The 18,857-nt window shown below is 36.4% G+C and overlaps 1 protein-coding gene and 1 long non-coding RNA gene across 2 annotated transcripts in view; one reads left to right on the top strand and one right to left on the bottom strand.

The window, feature by feature from the left end:
• The window catches only part of LOC134743807 (uncharacterized), a 576,396-nt gene that overhangs the window by 334,344 nt on the left and 223,195 nt on the right, over positions 1-18,857 (top strand). The gene's annotated exons all lie outside the window — the stretch shown is intronic.
• LOC134743689 (zinc finger SWIM domain-containing protein 8 homolog) overlaps positions 11,347-18,857 on the bottom strand; it is a 41,551-nt gene continuing 34,040 nt past the window's right edge. The window contains exons 28-29 of the mRNA XM_063677292.1: positions 13,888-18,120; positions 11,347-13,487 (exon numbers count right to left, since the gene is read on the bottom strand). Of these exons, the coding sequence (XP_063533362.1) occupies positions 18,054-18,120 (67 nt within the window). The 3' untranslated portion in view covers positions 11,347-13,487; positions 13,888-18,053. The remainder of the gene's footprint in view (positions 13,488-13,887; positions 18,121-18,857) is intronic.

The raw sequence follows: 18,857 nt of genomic DNA, 5'->3' as shown, positions 1-18,857 counted from the left end.
AGCAAAGCAAGCGAAAGGATAAGGATTATATAGTTGAAGCACGAGCAAAGCGACCTGAACTTAATTACATCCCAAGATTCCCAAGCGAATTAGAGAACTTGGCACCCATATATTTAGATCTCAATTCTTTTTCCGGCGAAGTCAACAACGACGCATATTCTTAATATTGAACATTGGCTCTCATTTCACATTTATGGTTTTGATGGTATACCTAATATACATATATGTATTTTGGTATCTTGCCAAGAAGACCTATATAAGGTTATCAGAGATGTTTAGAGTAACCTCTGTGAAAAACAGCTTATCATTAGTTGATAGGTGATATATTTGCGTGCGACATATCGCCTTGTAAATACATAATATTATCTTTAGCGTCACAAATATACGTGCTACTAGCTAAAAATAACTCGTGCGTTATAATTTAGTCCATTAAATACCTACGTTTTATTTAGTGAGGACGTCCAATAGGCATGCATATACATACAGTCAGCAGCAGAAGTTGCTAAGCGGGCGAGGTGTTCAAAATGAAATTGACGCGACTTTATTGTTATGAGAATACGAGCGTGTCAAGGTAATTTTGAACACTTCGCCCGCTTAGCAGCTTCTGCTGCTGACTTTAGCTACCTCGAATTCTAAAATCAAATTGAGAGAATTTTACTAAAGGGGCCCACTGACTATCAGTCCGCCGGACGATATCGGCCTGTCAGTTGTTCGGAACTGTCAAATTTTTGTTCTAACTGACAGGCCGATCTCGTCCGGCGAACTGATAGTCAGTGGGCCCCTTAAATCTGTATGAATTTATCTATAACTATTTCACTGGCTGTTAACGAACTAAAATACATATTATTTGTAATTTCAAATTCCTAATAAAATAATAATATTTTGCTAATTTTATCTCATTACCTTATTAAATTTATTTATAATGAGATTACATGTAATGTATGTAAATAGTTACTATGTATTTAGTCATGAAAACGTACATAGCTAGGAATTTAATTATTGAAATCGAATTTAACAGGTTTATTAACGCAATTAAAATAAGTATTTCATATTTTTTTATCAATGTCTGCCTAACTACCTAGTGCGGAGACCCCTGGAATGTCTGTAACCTTTAGCTGAAAATAAATGATCTTTATTCTTATGTATAGCTAATAGCTAGGTATTTTAGGTATTATGCAAATACGGCGTTGCTATCGATAGGATATTATTTAGAGTTTTTGTTTCATTTTGGCGCCTGCAGATCAAAATAGTTTATAGGTACCTTAAATTAATCTAGTTTATTTGTCGGTACATTTATAGTTTATTAACTTCAGTAACCTTTACGGAACATCCAATCGAAAACACGAAAAGTAATAGGTATTTACAAGTTTGCCTCAATCAGTATCAAATATGCAGTAGCCGATAAAACAAGGCTCCAATAGAAATTATATTCCTACAGATCGCATTCGATATATTTTTGTTGCTCTTCTGATGCTGACCGTTTATCCCAAAACGAAAATACACACCGACGTATACATGATATTCAATTAACTTTAAATTTGTGATAAAATTATGGAAGGGTCTTTTCTCAATTCAATATAAAAGAAAAAACTTCATTATGTGGTACAACGAAACAAATAAAAACAGAAATAAACAAATCGATAACCCAAGAAAGCTGTGAAGCATTTAGTAGATTCCCTTAGTTTTATTCATCAAATGGGGCACTGTGACCGATGTATTCCAATCGCTTGCGCAGGCGCGGGTGATCGAATTATTGAGCGCACCATTATACCGAGACCTCAGGTTATGGGCTCAAGTTTTCGTTCTTAGGGCCAGCTTCACCAAACACAAATTAAGCAAACTGTATGTATGTAACGCACGCAGTGTCGTATTAAGATAATTTGATACCCTGAGCATTTGAGACCATGGTGCCCCGTCTCCCTCAAGGGATATCCAGACTACATTGATTACAATGAATTTTCTTGGTAAAATGAGTGACTTTCATTGCAGCATTACAGCTGCGAATAGATCTTTTTTAATTCACCACATTTTATCAAGGAAATTTACAGTTTTGACTATAAAACTCCCGTCAGACTCAAACATATTAAATTATTTTAAAACGGGTCACTCACGTGTCGAGCTATTCGACTTAATAATACGTGAGTGACCCGGTTTCACTCACGTATTATTAAGTCGAATAAGCTCGATATGTTTCGATCCAATTTACGAGGATCCTCTTCACGGAGCAACGACACGTCTTCACTGGTCGAGGGCGCGCCGTGTACTTAATAATCAGCAAGTCCACTCATACTGAGCCATTACCTCGCTCGTATTCGTTGAGCGTTTGCAAGGGCACTTGGGGCGGCAGTTTATTTAGGTCCGATACTTTCGCAGCCTGACTGACGTTTACTAATATATCAACATGGATACACCCACACAACGGTCGAAATCAATCCAAATAGGTCTGCTTGATTAAACCAAATTAGGCACCTACCATGGAGGAACAGATAACATCGAACCATTAGAGCTAGTGTGGATAATCGTTCTAAGAGTTCCAATCATTGATAAGTAGAGTTAATGTCGGATTTACGGACAAGCTATCACAATATTCTATCGACATATGTAGGTACTGCAATGGTAGGTACACAATGGTGAATGGTACAGGCAGTGTGACAGATTTTAGACTTTTACTGTTTTAACAATTAAAATTTGATTAATATGAAAGTTTCTTTTTTTTTCCTCGCATGTGTTGAAAAACGTCGTATGAAACACGTGTGCATTGTTCATTACCAGGGATGTAACGGATGTGGTCTTATCGGAACCGAAAGCGGAACCAGATATTGTTTATCAGAACCAGAAACGGAATCGTAACCGAAAACGGAACCGGAATCGGAATCGGAGCCTGAGTCAGCACTGTCAGTAGGTACACATCACACAACACAATACATACGACCATATTTTTAATTTAATAACACAAATAAAACAAAACAACTAATTAGTGAAGCACGTGGCAAGCGGGAAGATGAGCGAATGGTACATCAGGTATAAATAAATCTATTTGTTTTTGTTGTACGCCGCTCATGTCCCACCGCCGCGCTAAACGTTGACATCCGATATAACTTCCGATTCAAAAGTATCGGAATCGGAACCGAAGCGGATGTGTAATACCAATCGGAAGTTACGACTTAACGGAACCGAAAACGGAGCTCCGTAACATCACTAGTCATTACACACATCGGCTTATAATATCGCCTCGTGTGTAATTACCAACGTGTGCTACGTTGTATTGTATCACAATGTACTATTGTTGATATATACCGACCCAGCGAGTTGTTATCAACTGATGAAAATATAACAAGATAGCTAAGTACCGAAAGTAATTGCCTTATTTATATCCTAAAATAGACGCTACAAAATTATTTCGCATACACGATAAGTAAGATGTGACTGTGTGTGTATACAGGCTGGCCTTAGCCATTGGACAAACCCTGAAATCCCACGTAGGGTTACTTCTCAGGAATGCTCTAACGTTAATATTTTTTTAAGTAGAACAAAAGATAAAAAAATAAATTTTTAAACAAAAATTTATTCCAATGATCGACAACAAAAAGAGACATGACAACAACATTCGAAAATGTGCGGTAATGATGACATTTGTCAAAAGTCAGAATCTTATTAATGTCATAAATAAAAAAGATATCAATAAGGTCAAAGAAGGTTTCATACTTCAGGAGCTATTAACACATACAGGCTGCTCCAAAGTAAAAAATCGTAATTTGTTAATTTCTTCGTAACCGCTACACCGGTTGTTATGATACTTTGTATATTGGTTCTAAATACCTTAATGCATATGTACATTCCGGCTTTGTCCAATTACTAAGGACAGCCTGTATATATATATACCTATTTATTTACCATTTCACCTTGGTGACTGTTTCTACGATTATTAAATGACTAGCTGTGCCCGCGGCTCCGCCCGCGTGGAATTCGGTCTGTGTCAGTTAGTAAGCGCCTAATTCACCCCTAATTTCTCTCCCTTTCCCCTGGAGGCGGAACTTGAATAAAGTTGACAGATGGATACGCTAGAGGACTGTTGTCCAGATAAAATAATTTACAATTAGCTACCGCTAAATAAAACTACACTCCAAAATCAACAGTTTTTTTCGACCTCATTCAAAATTAAAATGGTTCAGCGTGATTGACCGGTTTAAGCGTGAAGAGGAATTAAAAAAAAGTATTTTTTTCATATTTTTTGGGTTTTTACTTCGGAATGGTGTCATTTTGATATCATAAATGAATTCGGCATCCCTGATTTATCCGAAAACGATACCAAACTTGGCCTAGTAGCTTAAATGATATAGATATCAAGATAAAGTTGAGACCCCTCCCCCCCTTTACATATTTACATCACAAAAAGGCTCCACTTCTTAAATCCAATCCTGCCAAAGGAAATCTTTTGTATTTTAGGACCTGCACCTTCGACTAAATCGAGTGTAGGGTACTTTTGTGGTGACACTGGTGACCAGTCGTCGTTGTGCCTTTATATAAAGATTCAAGTTCCGCACTCAAAAAATGTTTGACCTCCATACAAACTTTCAACACCTTTTTTTACCACCTTAAGGGATCAATTTTCAAAAGCGCTGAAAGTAGTTTTCTTGCTTTTTAATATAATACCTTTTTGCAAAGTTTCAAGTTCCTAGCTTAAAATAAAATTTGCACCCCAAGACAAACTTTCATTCCCTTTTCAACCCCCTGAGGGGTTAAATTTCCAAAAACGTTGAAGTTACTTTTTTGTAATCGTCTATTATGCCATTCTAAGAAGTTTCAAAGCATTTGTGTAATGGATTCAAAATTTCAACCCCCATTTAACCCCGTTAGGGGTGAAATTTCTCAAATTTTCATAGCCTATAACCTGGCCGTGGTTTTCTCGACAGATTAGTAAAGTTTGCATCAAAATCCGTTCAGCCGTTTTCACGTGATGCGCGGTCAAATAAACAGACAAACAGATAAACAGACAAAATATCTAAAAACTGTTGGAACGTGTTCTGTTATCGATTCTAAGTATCCCCAGCCAATTTTTTTTCGAATATCTTCCATGTACAGACTTTCGACCCTCTTCCGCTTTATTATATTATGTATATAGAAGATAGATAGATAGATTGAGACTGTAGCACTAGAAGTATTATGATTCTCATAATAAGCATGTTTTCCGTACGTCGGTACACAAGCACCAAAAGTACAACGTCATAATCTGAACGACGTTCGTTCATAATAATCATAATATACCTAGTCATCCATTGTCTTAAATGACGCAAGTTTTTGAAATTGCGACGTTTCACGTATAAATAGTGCGACATAAAATTATAGAAATTAAGTAAAATGAAACTTAAAAATTTCCATACTAAACTAAATTGTTCCCATGTTTATAGACCGCGGGCCAGGAACAGATTTCCATGACCAATCGCCCTCCGGCCGAAAACTCGTATAGTGGTTAACGGCTATGTATGATGAACCCTCGTGAACGTTAGCTGCCGCTCCGTTGGTGGGTTGAGGAATGGCAGCAAATAAAGTCTATAAAAAAAGTTTAGTCATCGCCTCCCGCTTGATACTTTGTCAGATGATAGTTTAGATGCTATTATTGTCAATAAACAAAATCGTCAGCCGATTGTATCGCTGTGGAAAGACCGTCAGCTGGTCACATGAACATGTAAAAAATATAATTATTTTCAGTCATCGGCGTCATCGCCTCCCGTTTGATACTTTGTTAGATGATAGTTTAGATGATATTGTTAATAAAACAAATCGTCAGCCGGTTGTATCGCGGTGGAAAGACCGTGTTACGCGTTTCGGTGGCTGCCATTCCTCAACCCACCATCGGAGCGGCAGCTGACGTTCACGAGGGTTCATCATACATTAGCCGTTAACCGCTATACGAGTTTTCGCCCGGGAGGCGATGACTGACGAAGTTTGCGCCTGCCACCAGCTGACGGTCTTTCCACAGCGATACAATCGGCTGACGATTTTGTTTATTCACAATAGCATCTGAACTATCATCTGACAAAGTATCAAGCGGGAGGCGATGACTAAACATATTATATTATATATTTGCTGCCATTCCTAAATCCACCAACGGAGCGGCAGCTGATGACGTTCACGAGGGTTCATCATACCAAAGATAGATATAACTCCGTAATAGATGGATACAGTCTAAGGAAAAAACGTGCCTCGAAAATAACGAAAATTTGATTCTCGATCAGATGGCGCCACTAGTTTTGGCCTACACTCGTATAGAGGGCGTTGACTGTTTCGTTTGTTATTTATAATTTTAACGCATACCAGTGAAAGAACATGGGTCAAAATCATATAAAAATAATTAATGCAAATAAAAAAATCATTTATCCATATTTAAATACATTTTATCGTATTTTTATAAATATTTATTTTTAGTTTTAAAGTGTGTCGACAGATGGCAGTGAATTTACTGGGGTTACAAAATTTACTAGACAGTACCGCTCTAGTATAAGTTACTCTATGATCATACATAGCCGTTAACCACTATACGAGTTTTCGCCCGGGAGGCGATTGGTCATGGAAATCTGTTCCGGCCCGCATTAAGCATTCATACTCGTACGCGTTTTGGAACGATGCGTTCTGACGTTTTTCTGGGGTATATTACAAACCGTCAATATGGCTTTGAATGTCGTTTGAATTTTTTTTTGTCTGTTTCTCTTTGCTAACGACGTGAAAGGGAAAGAGAATAGAATCCAAGTATTTCGATCTTGTACCTATTAGGCCATGCATGTTGAAATGACATTTGAATATAAAGGTCACTTGAATGCCATTTTGTCTCACTCAGTGAGCAAAATGCGATTCTGCTCTCCGTTTTAAGTAGCAAAGTACCTACCCTTGTTCGATCTGCTGAGGTGAAAATATACTTCTCTTTGGCGCGCACACCTAACCTAATGCAGAATGTCGTAATGTAGGTAGTAGGTGTTATGTTTTTCATGTAATCTAGCCCTGTCTGTTTAAATAGGTAGCTTAATAATATTCCTTGTGACATACACTTTTTAATATTTGCTTATTACATACAATATGTAACATTAAAGACTGAAAATAGAATGTAATAAGGTATAATTTGGTATACCTATATAATAAATGAATAAAAATTACTGGAAAATTTGGTAAAGACTGTCAGAAGACCGTGGACAAAAAACACATATAGGTACTGTGGAATATATAACGCTCAAAGTCAGAGACAACCTAACTTTATATTATGTTATGTAGTTTGATAACCACAAATTATTAAGGAAAAAGTGCTGCTTGAAAATGTACATTCATTTAAAAGATTTACATCATGCGTGGCCGGGTAAATTGAGATAATATCAATTACGTTACCGCGTAGCAGTTATTAGTTACGTACCGCTTATCATCAGGTGTGTTGTATGCTTGTTTATCACCTACATCATAAATACATAGTTTTTAGGTAGATAACCTTTAGACGCTCACGCTACTCAATACACAGAAAAAGAAAAACATTACACTCTTTTTTTGGGCAGTCGTGTAAAAACTAAAATTATTATAGATTGATTTAGTTAGTAGGTAAAATAAAACGATGGCGCTCTATACATTTAGTACCTTCATGGCATTAAGTAAATAAATTGAAATTCCACATTAGATATTAAATCGTGTCCGACCTTGTTTTGTATAGTTAATAATACATATTGTTTTAAATACGGCACGCACCGGCTATATGTTAATCCCATTCTGAAATGTGTTAGGTCACAGACTTATCTGAGTCGAACCAGACCAGTCCGGTACCGTCCGCACGATATCATAACTCATTTCGGCTGCTGCGGCTGGCATTTTTGCTGACGCTCCCTTTGTGCGGCACGTGCAAGTCACGCCTCGCCGCCGTGCCTAGCCGTTATCTATGCCCTACCTAAAATACCGTTGGCAAAACAAGCAAATAAATTAATTTTGTAATTATTTGCTGTTCTCCGAAACCTGAAACGAAAGGTAACCTGAAACCGCTTTTGAAGCAAGTTTTATGTTTCAGTAATTATTAGAAATTGTAATCTATCGTGTATTTAATTAGAAGTTACGAATTTTAGAAAAATACCGCCTCATAAATATACACGAAGAAAATTAAGGTAAAAAAATATCTTACCTGTAAAAATAATATACCTTTATTAGTGAACTTTTATGAAAGTAAATTATTTATACCATGAAATGTTTCGCGTAGCTAATTAATGGCACGTGAATTTGGCGATATACCGTCGTCAACTTCCGCAACATTTGCCCACAATGCCCAACATTGTTTGCCTTAAAAAACGGTGGTTCTTTACAAAACAGTTGTCTTTGTCTCACAGGTCAATTCGAATGTGCACTGACATCAAACCGATATTAGAATGATATTGGAATGATATCCGTTAGCCGTCATTCGCGCGTTCATTTCGTTCAGACTTGACTTGTCACCGCAAGTATTAGTGCGAGCGCTAATGACAGCTAGCTGAAAGTATGATTCCAATACTGCCGCCTTAAGGAGAAAAACCATAAGTGACAATTTTTGCGAAATTGAGTTATTGACACCCTCGAAATCAGGAAGAAAAATGTGATTTTTCTATCTAGCAGTTATTTCTTTATCTCTAACAGGTCAAGATTTAGACAAGCATAACTACACGCCATTTTGGTAAAGTTACTTCCTTTTTGAGAAAAAAAGCATAAGTATATATTCATAGACAGAAAAGTACTAAAGTGACGACTTGTGTTTTTTTTCCCTTTTGTGTTGAATTTAAGCCCAACATCTATTTCATAAGAAGAAAAACCATAGTTTAGTATTACATAAAAATTCTATGTAAAAAACCCTTAAGTTGACAAAAATGTTCATTTTTGTTAGTAAAAAAATATTATTAGTCATAACTCTTGGAACCTAAAAAAACATAAGTTGCACGTTATGTTTTTTCTGTCTCGTATGACTCTTCCTTATGCTTTTTCTGCTTAGTGTCGGTTTCAAAAACAGTGAACTTGTGGTTTATTTCTTAAACATTGTTGTCAGTTATGCTTTATCAGGCTAGTAGGTAGTCCCCCTCCGGTCTCCTCAAAGACAGATTTCGGGCGGTTCACTTGGCGCGTGCGGCTTGATCGGTTTTTTTCCTTTGGAAGAGGTTGCGAGTACGACGCAGTACGCACGTATTAACTCCTGCCTATTTTGAAAAACATGAGAAGTGTTAACGTGTATTGGTGTACCGCATTCTGCTTCAACCTTAGATTTTAATACAAAAGGACATTTTTGCAGGAAAAATTTTGGCTTGACATTTGGTTTCAGTTTCAGGGTTATATTTGCCTTTTTAAAACTACTCCAGCCTGGTTCAAATACAAAAGAGCTCTTTTTTTATTTTCTCTAGATACGCCTAGCTGTTTAGTTGGAACATCTAGACACGCGGCAGCGTGTCCAGCCAAGTTAAAAGAAAAAGCAGCAACCGTGTGTATTACACGAACCATTTCGAGCTACTTTTGACCCCTTCATAACTTGAAACCTTTATATAACCTGCACATATGAAAATTGGCACATTTATTCAAGCCCCTTAGCTTGTCTAGAATTAAAAATTTGGGTTGGGTATATTTGGAGCACCTAATGGAAATGTGTCATAAACGTTACTATTTAATTTTGTTATCAAGAGAGAGACCTTTTTTTCTTCCGAAATGTCATGTAATAACTTGTAATTATAACAATTCAGTTGTTCCTCGTAACTCCTCCAATTTCCACCACAAAATTTTTCAAAACTCGTAATACGGAGCATGACTGGTGTGACATCTTAATGTTTTTGGTTTTTTCTTATTCTGGAAGCAATTTTCGTAAGTCGACGATACTCGGATTTGAGCCTGGCGATGATCGTAATTGTTTTATGAGTTGCGATTATTAAGGGTATCTCAAAGAATTAGTAATTACTTAGTGCAATCAAATTGTGGTTAATTTTAGTTTTGTGTTACATTATTACTCAAAGATCTCTAAAAGTATCTTATTTAAAACTTTCGCGGTTTAAACACAATAAAGGTAACAAAATAAATTCGCGATAGACCCGTTTCTAAATGTGATTTAATAAGTATCTTATTTGTTTTCTTTTAATAAATAATTTTGATTCCTCATCGTATTTTTATGAATTCCTTTAACGAGATAAATCATAAACACAAATACACAAATCAAAATATTTAATAAAATAATTTGATTTGTTCCCAAACTTGTTCAAAGATAAATCATAATTTGATAACTTTAACTAAGCAAAAAAACCACAAAGTACCCAATTGTGCTTTTTCAGCTTCTAGATCGATTAGTAACATAAGCACAACTGTGTACTTGTGCTTTTATTTCTTAGACATCGTAGTGCAAAACTAACACAAAAAACATAAGTACGCACTTATGTCATTTAATCTTAGTAAAGATATTTTTATTCTATTTGTTTTACGAGGTAGTAACTATTTTTTCTAAATAACTTATTTAAAAAAATAGATAATCGAATAATTTATAATCCATAAAAATTCTACACTATTACTTTGTTCATTAACAAAAGTTTCAACTTTGTACTTAGAATTTAACCTATTTGAACAGGAGCGCAAAGTTTTTTGGCTTTTTCTCGAAACTTACTTTTTGTCAGTTATGGTTTTTTTCCTTGAGACGGCAAAATATCGGTTGTATCATTGCCTACCCTGCCCAACATTGCCATGTTGAGCATGGTAGGCAATGTTGAGGAAGTTGACGGTAAGTAGATATTAGGTACATTTAAGAGTATGCTATCGCTTTGAATTTCAATTAGATACGCCTGCCCACTAAGTTCGTGACCTCGGTATCGTTCTATTTTTGTTCTAGGACTCTATTCGTCTGCGTGTATAATTAGATTAATTAGTTACCTATCTGGAGTACCTCGCGGTTTATCTTAGTGCCAAGGATTAGTTCAATTATTTATTATTATTTAACCTTTTTACCAGATCGTCGGACCATCTTGTTATGGGTCTTTTCCCGCTGCGTTTTCCGGTTCGCGGTCGCCACTCAAGAACCTTTCTGCCCCATCGGCCATCGGTTCTGCGAGCAATGTGCCGCGGGGAGCCGATGGATGAGAGCAGCGCAAGACCGGTCGTTGTGGAAATCCCTGGGGGAGGCCTATGTCCAGCAGTAGACGTCTTTCGGCTGGTATGATGATGACCCCTTTTACCTACTTTTTGAAATGAAAAACCATGATGATTATAAATCGGATAGAAGCCAAACCCTCTGGTTCTGTTGGTATCTACAATACCAGCGCCTAAATACGCAAAACTGATAGTAAGTTAACAAGGTAGCCAAAGGACGCATGCAATTGCCGTAAATAAAACACATTTGTCTTAAATATAGAATAAGTATATTGAATAATTAAATAATGTTACTTCAATAAAAGACTTATTATAATATGTGTAATCGTAAAAGTAATAAAAATTATGTAGAGGTCAAAATATTTCGAGTTTTGAGTTGAAACATACATTTTATAATAGTGGGGAGATATTGCGTAGGTAGAATACCGAATGTTAAAAAAGTGCGGGTTGCGAGTGGGCGAGTACTCGCTACTTGCCACTTGTCATCACAAAGAGTTGGACCGCCCGCCTCGCAACTCGGAGCAGTGACTTGTGATCACGTCACACCAGAAATCGTGCAAAACAGTCTATCATTTAACTATTAATATTACCTATACCTTTATAATTACAACCATTTGCGACAACGGAGCAAAATGTCTAGTGCTATGTAGATATATAATTTTAAATATAAATGTATGGGCACTTCTATTATATGCAGGATGTCATAAAACAATGTGGGGAGTAAACAAGGAGTATTAATTTTAAACACGGGTGAATGGAGTGTTGTTTTCAGACATCCTGGACATACATTTTTAATAAGGACTCCACATTCGACTACTTCACAAGGTGCTTGTCAGTCTTACGTCCTGCAAGAGTCGACGGTTGTCGCGCGGAGCGCCGCGCGCCGGCAGCGGCACACGCTATTTGCCAACAAATCATGCGTCTTGCAATTGTGAGCATAAATATGTATCTTACACCAAACAATTTAAATTATGATAACAATTCACGGTACCAACGTGCAATTGAAATGACAACAAATATGTATGCGACATGAAACAAAAAAAAAAATATATAAATTTATTACGTACTCTAATAAGTAGCCACTCGAACTGTAATGGTTACATACTTTAATAGGCGGAGACACCACACTTACAAAGTGTATAATTAAACTACAAATCCAGATGTATAAAATAATTATGCATCGTCGATTTGGACTAACAGACTTGCTATACTGTATAATAACTAACCGATTGTGATGTGACGTAGTGTTCAACTTGCATTGCCATGAGTATTACTGGACAGGACAACTTATAATTCGCTAAACACGACCAAATCAATAAATTCACTCAACCTGCGAACGCTCGACATATTCTAGTGCCGTTATTATAAACGGCTGCGAAGGAGTCATACAATATCAGCTCGAATGCGCTACCTCGATTTTAAAAGAATATTGACTCTTGTACCGAGTTAACGCGCGCGAGTGATCTCTCGCTACAGGCAGAAGTAACTTGCTGTATTTGCTTTATTATGATCAGGCACTGGCGGCTTCACGCCTTCAAACGACTATTATGATGAAACTATTGTTCTATCGTAGGTATTTCCAATCCGATTTACTACGCGCTACGATAAACATGAACCTTACAAACTTGATATTGAAATTCAGCCAAATATGTTGCCAAGGCATGGACGAAACTATATCAAGTAGGTAGATAATGATGGAACACGTGGTGCATAATATTTAAATTAAGCAAAGTCCAACCATTGATTGATAACCAGCAAACAAAATAAAACCACAATACGAAACCTCGCCGACTTGCAAAAATTGGGTGAATTACAAGTTACAGACTATGAACATGCATTAAACGACTAATTAAAATATGCTCCTACTAACGCACTATATTTACCAAACTAACGATATATTTATCTTTTTTTTTATATGCTTCAAAGTGTAAAAATAGTTCTTTGAGACATAATGTCAAAGCACTTTTAATGCCATTAGGTATGGAGAAAGAAAAAGCGATCTCCAGAGAAATTACACCAGATAATGTTAATAATGCCCAAAGAGCACAATATATTTAAATTCTGCAATATTTGAATAAAAATATAAGTATATTTTATGAGTTTAATAGGAAAATGATGCAAAACAAAGCCTACGCTCATTCAGATTCGCAAATAAATTATGGACGGCGAGTTATTATGACAAATTTAATTACGAAAGACTGAACACTTTATTCGTAAACTACAGTTACAGAAGTGCGATAGATGCGAGCGTCGCACGAGGAACACCTCGCGAGACACGCTGTAGCCCCGCCTCTCCTACGTCAATGAAAGAAAACAATCTTTTTTGTCAATGTAGTTATTTTACCATGAATGGCAAACCCGTGTTACTATGAACGCCCTCTAGATATCTAGTTAGACCAAAATAACTGCAGCGCAATAATTTGACAACCACTTAAAAATATACATATGGCAATGTTTCTTAGCTGTCACAAAGACATGTTGACATGTAAGCGGAATGCGACAGCTTAATACTTGCACCATACTTAGAAAATAATTAGTTTCGACCAAGGTTTTAATTTCACAGAAAATTGACCACATCTAATAGGTATAGGCCTCCTAATCTGGTAAACGTCATCTTTGTGTTCCGCATTTTTATGATTGAAATGTAGAAGCCTGATTTTCACAATCATCACAATTATCAAGGCAATTTTATCCTTTTTTGTGTGGTGGTGTCACGGATTGTCATACGGACTTTCAAATACTACTTTTTATCGATCGCTGCAAAGTTATCTTGGTCTAACTCCCAACCTCAAGCTGCTACAAGTCGAGCCGGTAGAACTGAAAGCGCAAGGGGTATCCCCGCGACGCACGCAACCCAAAGTGCATTATTAACGACTCAAAGATTGCAAACTATTGCGCTAAATGTTTAAGTATTCTACACCCAAACACTGAATACTGGAAGTTGTATATATATAAAACCCTTTAAAGAATTTTTCCTTTAATACGATTAAAAGATGCAGCTGGCGTAGCAATTTTCGAATGATTTTCCAACGTCATTTTATACTAACTAGCATCCTAAAATTTACTATCTACTGAATGTTTAAGACATTCATACTTTTAATGAATGCACATAAACATCTAATATTATAAAGATATTATTGAACTAAAACTACGTAACGCGGGGCCGGCAACAAATATATCATTCCAATGTGAGATCGCATATAAATTTCATTGCTGGCGAATTTTTGTGGGAAACTGATGAAACATTTGCCTACATTTTTTTCGTGTTTTTCTCTAAATGGCTTGGTTATTTATGATATATGTAGTCATAAACACTGCACTTCTCCACATTTAAAACTACACGAATCAAGAGTTTTTCTACCACTAATTTCAATACCGATTTATTAAAAGTATAGCTCGTGGGCATATCAATTTAATATTGTACCACGACCGGGTAGCAATCAAACGCTAAAGGTTGGCGACTATCTGAAAGTGAGATGCCTTGTTTAACTAAGTACACTTAAGTTGGGCGTATAACCAAATGAAAATGCCCATGTATCGTACGGAGCTCCCGCCATTCGGGCGAGGCGCGTAATGAATGAGTATCCCGACCACGATCGACTGATGTCAAGGCACAATGGGTTGCTCTAATGTCGTATAAATTAGGCACGATTACTCCCGAGCTGCGAGCTACGCATCCGAATTAATTTCAGCTTTCGGAACGGCCATCTAATCTGAAACTCGAAACGTGTAGAGGAACGTGCAATAGTATCAAGGACTGTTAAGTTACGTACATATTATTTTGCTTGATCGTACTTTAGGTACAGGGCTCAAATTCAACATTAAAGACAATATGCAACACTATCATACATACCTACTCTTATTATAAGCTATCGGGTACTAAGATTTTGAAATGAGCAACTTGCACTTGCTTTTAACACGTCACATTAATATTTTGTTCATGATTGTATAAAATGTAAAAAACGTATTATTAAAAACACCCAATGCTCAAAAATGTTGCAAAACATTTAATACCTATAAGCGGTATATTCCTTACAATAGAAGTGCTACGCCATATAAAATACGCTTATAGATTGATATATTAATATTGCTTTTTAAACTTGGAAGAACGTATGGAATTTAATTTTTTTATATGCATCTTAATCTTGTATGATCAAAAGGCGTGTATTCTTTCGGCGTCTAACATCGGAATGATACTACAGCTCAAGTCAGGTTGAATTTGCCTGCGAATCTGTTGCCGGCGCGTCAGACTATACATTATATATTTCAAAGGCTTCAAGATGCTACTCAGCATTATAATATTATAATAATATGTGTAAATAAAGTTATTATAGAATCGACCACACGTCTACCTTATCTCACCAAGACGCGTAGTACTTTACATCCATGAAACTGCAAATTTCGACAAGAGAATATCAAAAATAGTGAATCGACGGCCGTCTTCTACATTCTGTCTAATATCTTGTAGTTTAATGACACTATTAGGTCACTTGAAACATCTTAAGCCAATTACCAAATATAATATGGACTTTTGTTATCAATTTTGAATTCTTTACACTTCGTCAATACAGTTAGACATTCACATAAACAAAATGTCCGAAGCAATGTATGTATATCAAAAAGCTTATGAATGATTAAAACTGACAGTTTTGCTTCAACAAAGTCCTGCACTCACAATAATAAAAAATACAAATAAATAGGCTAAAACGAGTAAAGAACGACAATCATTTTCTTTACGGTACTTACACACGTGACGGAGATCTTCTTAACAAAAACCTCTGCAGTGCAGTGGTCACGCGGCGCAGTGGACAACTAACCATAAATAAATGGTTATAGGTTAGTCAACACAACTAAAAAAAAAACTTTTTGAAACTTATGGACGTAATGTAAACCACAAAAACATCACAACAGAATAATGTTTTGTGCGAAATTTAAACGCATCATATTAGATATTTACTTGGGAGAAAGTTACCCACCACGCCGGCGTATTTAACTAAAAAATAAATGTTAATCGAACAACAGGTTATGCAAAAACATAAAAAAAAATCAAACTGCATTTGATTAACATTTGTCGTGAAAGAGATTTTTCATTTAATGCCTTTCGCGTACATTCGAAACGAAGACGTTTATAGGCAGAAGGCACTAAAATAAAACCAGCATCTTAAACTATTTAAAAAGATACTAAATGAGCTAAAGCGTTGAAGCTTCACTGGTTCACCAATGATATTTCCTCAAAACCATTGACTAGTTAACAGGGGGCGTAGCGAAGACCACAATCGTGAATTGGTAACGCGAATTGAAAAGTAAGTAATGTATGGAACTTTCCACGTGATTTTTCGTTATCATCTGTTGTTCGGATATTTTTGAGATTAGCGTTAACGATTGTCACCTTAGCTTACGCATACAGTTCAATTTACCGAGACTATAATTAACTTCAAACATACAAGGAAGTCGAAATAAGCAAATCATGTGTATATAAAATAGTGCGATGTATAAATAAATAAGTTGTCACAATACATTGGAAATAATAAATTAAGATGTCATTTTTACATTGTAAGATATATAAATAAGTTTGATTATAAAAAGTAAATGTTGCTAAACTCCTTAGTTGATCGAAAGGCGACTCACGAACACACATGAACTGTCTTACATGCAGATTTCAATTGCAGACTATTATTGCACAACCTTCAAATGAGCTTGTATCAACTTTGAAGTATAACAAATGAAACTAAAGATAATTTACGTGATGCCTACAAATTATTTACAAATTGAGATCTAATTTTTAAATACTACTCGAGATGTAAAATCGTCACACAAGTCCACTCACAGGACTAAGTATTTAGGCATGAATATTACAATAAGATGCAGGAGTTAGCAACATTTTTGATTATCGATACAACTGTTCTGAGATCGATTACCCTCTAATGAGTTATTATGCTACTACTAATAGAGGTGTTGCCTCAAATCGAGTCGAAAAGCGTGTATTATTTGTAATGGAGATGCGTATAAATAGTGCACGCCACGCGGCCACGTCAGAAATAATAGAATAAAATCTAGTCATGCTACCTCCCCCGTTTATATGCTTGACTAGTAAATCTATATCAAACTTTCAATATTATGAAGTGTCGTCATACCAAAGATAATTGATTGTAATTGAGAGGTAATGTCTAAGAAACAAACGTGCCCCTTAGTTACACATCCAAAACAGATGGCGATTTTGCGGTCATTGAATTGTCAATAGTCAATTTTTGACAATCAGACAAAATGTATGGAACTGTACAGCGCCATCTCGTTTACGTGTCTTATTTTATCACGAAATTATCTTAGATTTTACGCATCTTACTCAATCACTGTATGTTTGCTCAAACGGATGACGTCAAAGATCAAAGATATGTTTACACTTTAACATCTTACTCTATTGAAATAAGACGAGAAATACATATATGCATATGTTTGACGTAGACTTTAGCACAATACGCGGAGATTTCACGCGTAACAATATAATGTTGTTATAATGGGGTACTAGTTATACGTTAGGTTAGTATGTAATAAAGTATGTATAGTTGGTTTGTAATAAAGACAAAATAAAATGTTTTAGTTAACAGAGCTAGGCTAAATTTTATGAATCATGGTGGTTATATTTTATTGATACATAATGCTCGATGTAAATTTATTCTGTCAATGTCTGCATGGGGACGTAGCACAACGTACACAAAATGAATAAAAACCCTAGCGGTTACCTAACGCGTATCGATTACAAATGTGTCGAACTGTCATAGAAAATTCACAAATAAGCGACGATCGGTGAGCGAGAAACGACTCTATTACAAATAACACAAGGTGTAATATTAGAGAGTGTGCAATTGATAGAGGAGCCGGTATCGCGGCCATCGCCTGTATTGTGACAGTTTGCGCGCGGTGTACCGCACCAGACAAACTATCGGCTGCCGGCGTCATTTGCCGTTCGTCTGGAGAGCGGCGTTCAGTTGGGTCCACAGGTCCTTCTTGCAAGACTTGGATCTGGAAATGGGTTCACGTTTGCATATGGTCCTGCGGTGCATCGATACAAGTGAGTTTGTATACATCAAATAATAGAAGATATAATTCTAGTTTAATTCTAAAGTAAAGGTTTTCGTTTTTTAAGTGTAAGGGGTCATCCATTAATTACATCACACGTTTAGGGGGGGGGGGGGGGGGGGTTAAGAAAACGTGACATGTTGTGACAAGGGGGAGGGGGAGTCACAAACTTTGTCAAAAATATTTTAATAAAATATTAATAATACTTAATTCGATTTGCCGATTTCATTGAAAAAATGTGACGTCACACCAGGGGGGGGAGGGATTTGCCAAATGTGACCAGTAGGCCAAGCACATGATTGGCGCGAGAGTATCTCGCCGCGAGATAGACTACCGGCCTTTTATTAACTGTATGAATTAAAGGGGGACGGGTAGTCTATGTCGCGGCGAGATACTGTCGCGCCAATCATGTGCTGGCCCGGCAGGTGTGACAAGGAGGGGTCAAAAAACCTCGAAATTCGTGTGACACAATTAATGGATGATCCATAATGGCGCCATTCATTTATTACGTAAGACGATTTTTGCCAGTTTTTGACCCCCTCCCACCCCTATGTAAGAAAAATAAAAAAGGCAGACCCCCCCCCCTCCTATATTGGCTATATTACGTAAGAATCTACAGGAAAAAAGAAATACTCGTTTGGTTTTAGTATTTATGTTTCAATAATAATAATTTTTGGAAC

The sequence above is a fragment of the Cydia strobilella genome, chromosome 8 (genome assembly GCF_947568885.1).
Source record: "Cydia strobilella chromosome 8, ilCydStro3.1, whole genome shotgun sequence".
In the NCBI taxonomy this organism is placed as follows: Eukaryota; Metazoa; Arthropoda; class Insecta; order Lepidoptera; family Tortricidae; genus Cydia; species Cydia strobilella.
Note: the sequence above shows the minus strand (reverse complement) of the source record. Positions and strands in the feature narration are given on the sequence as shown.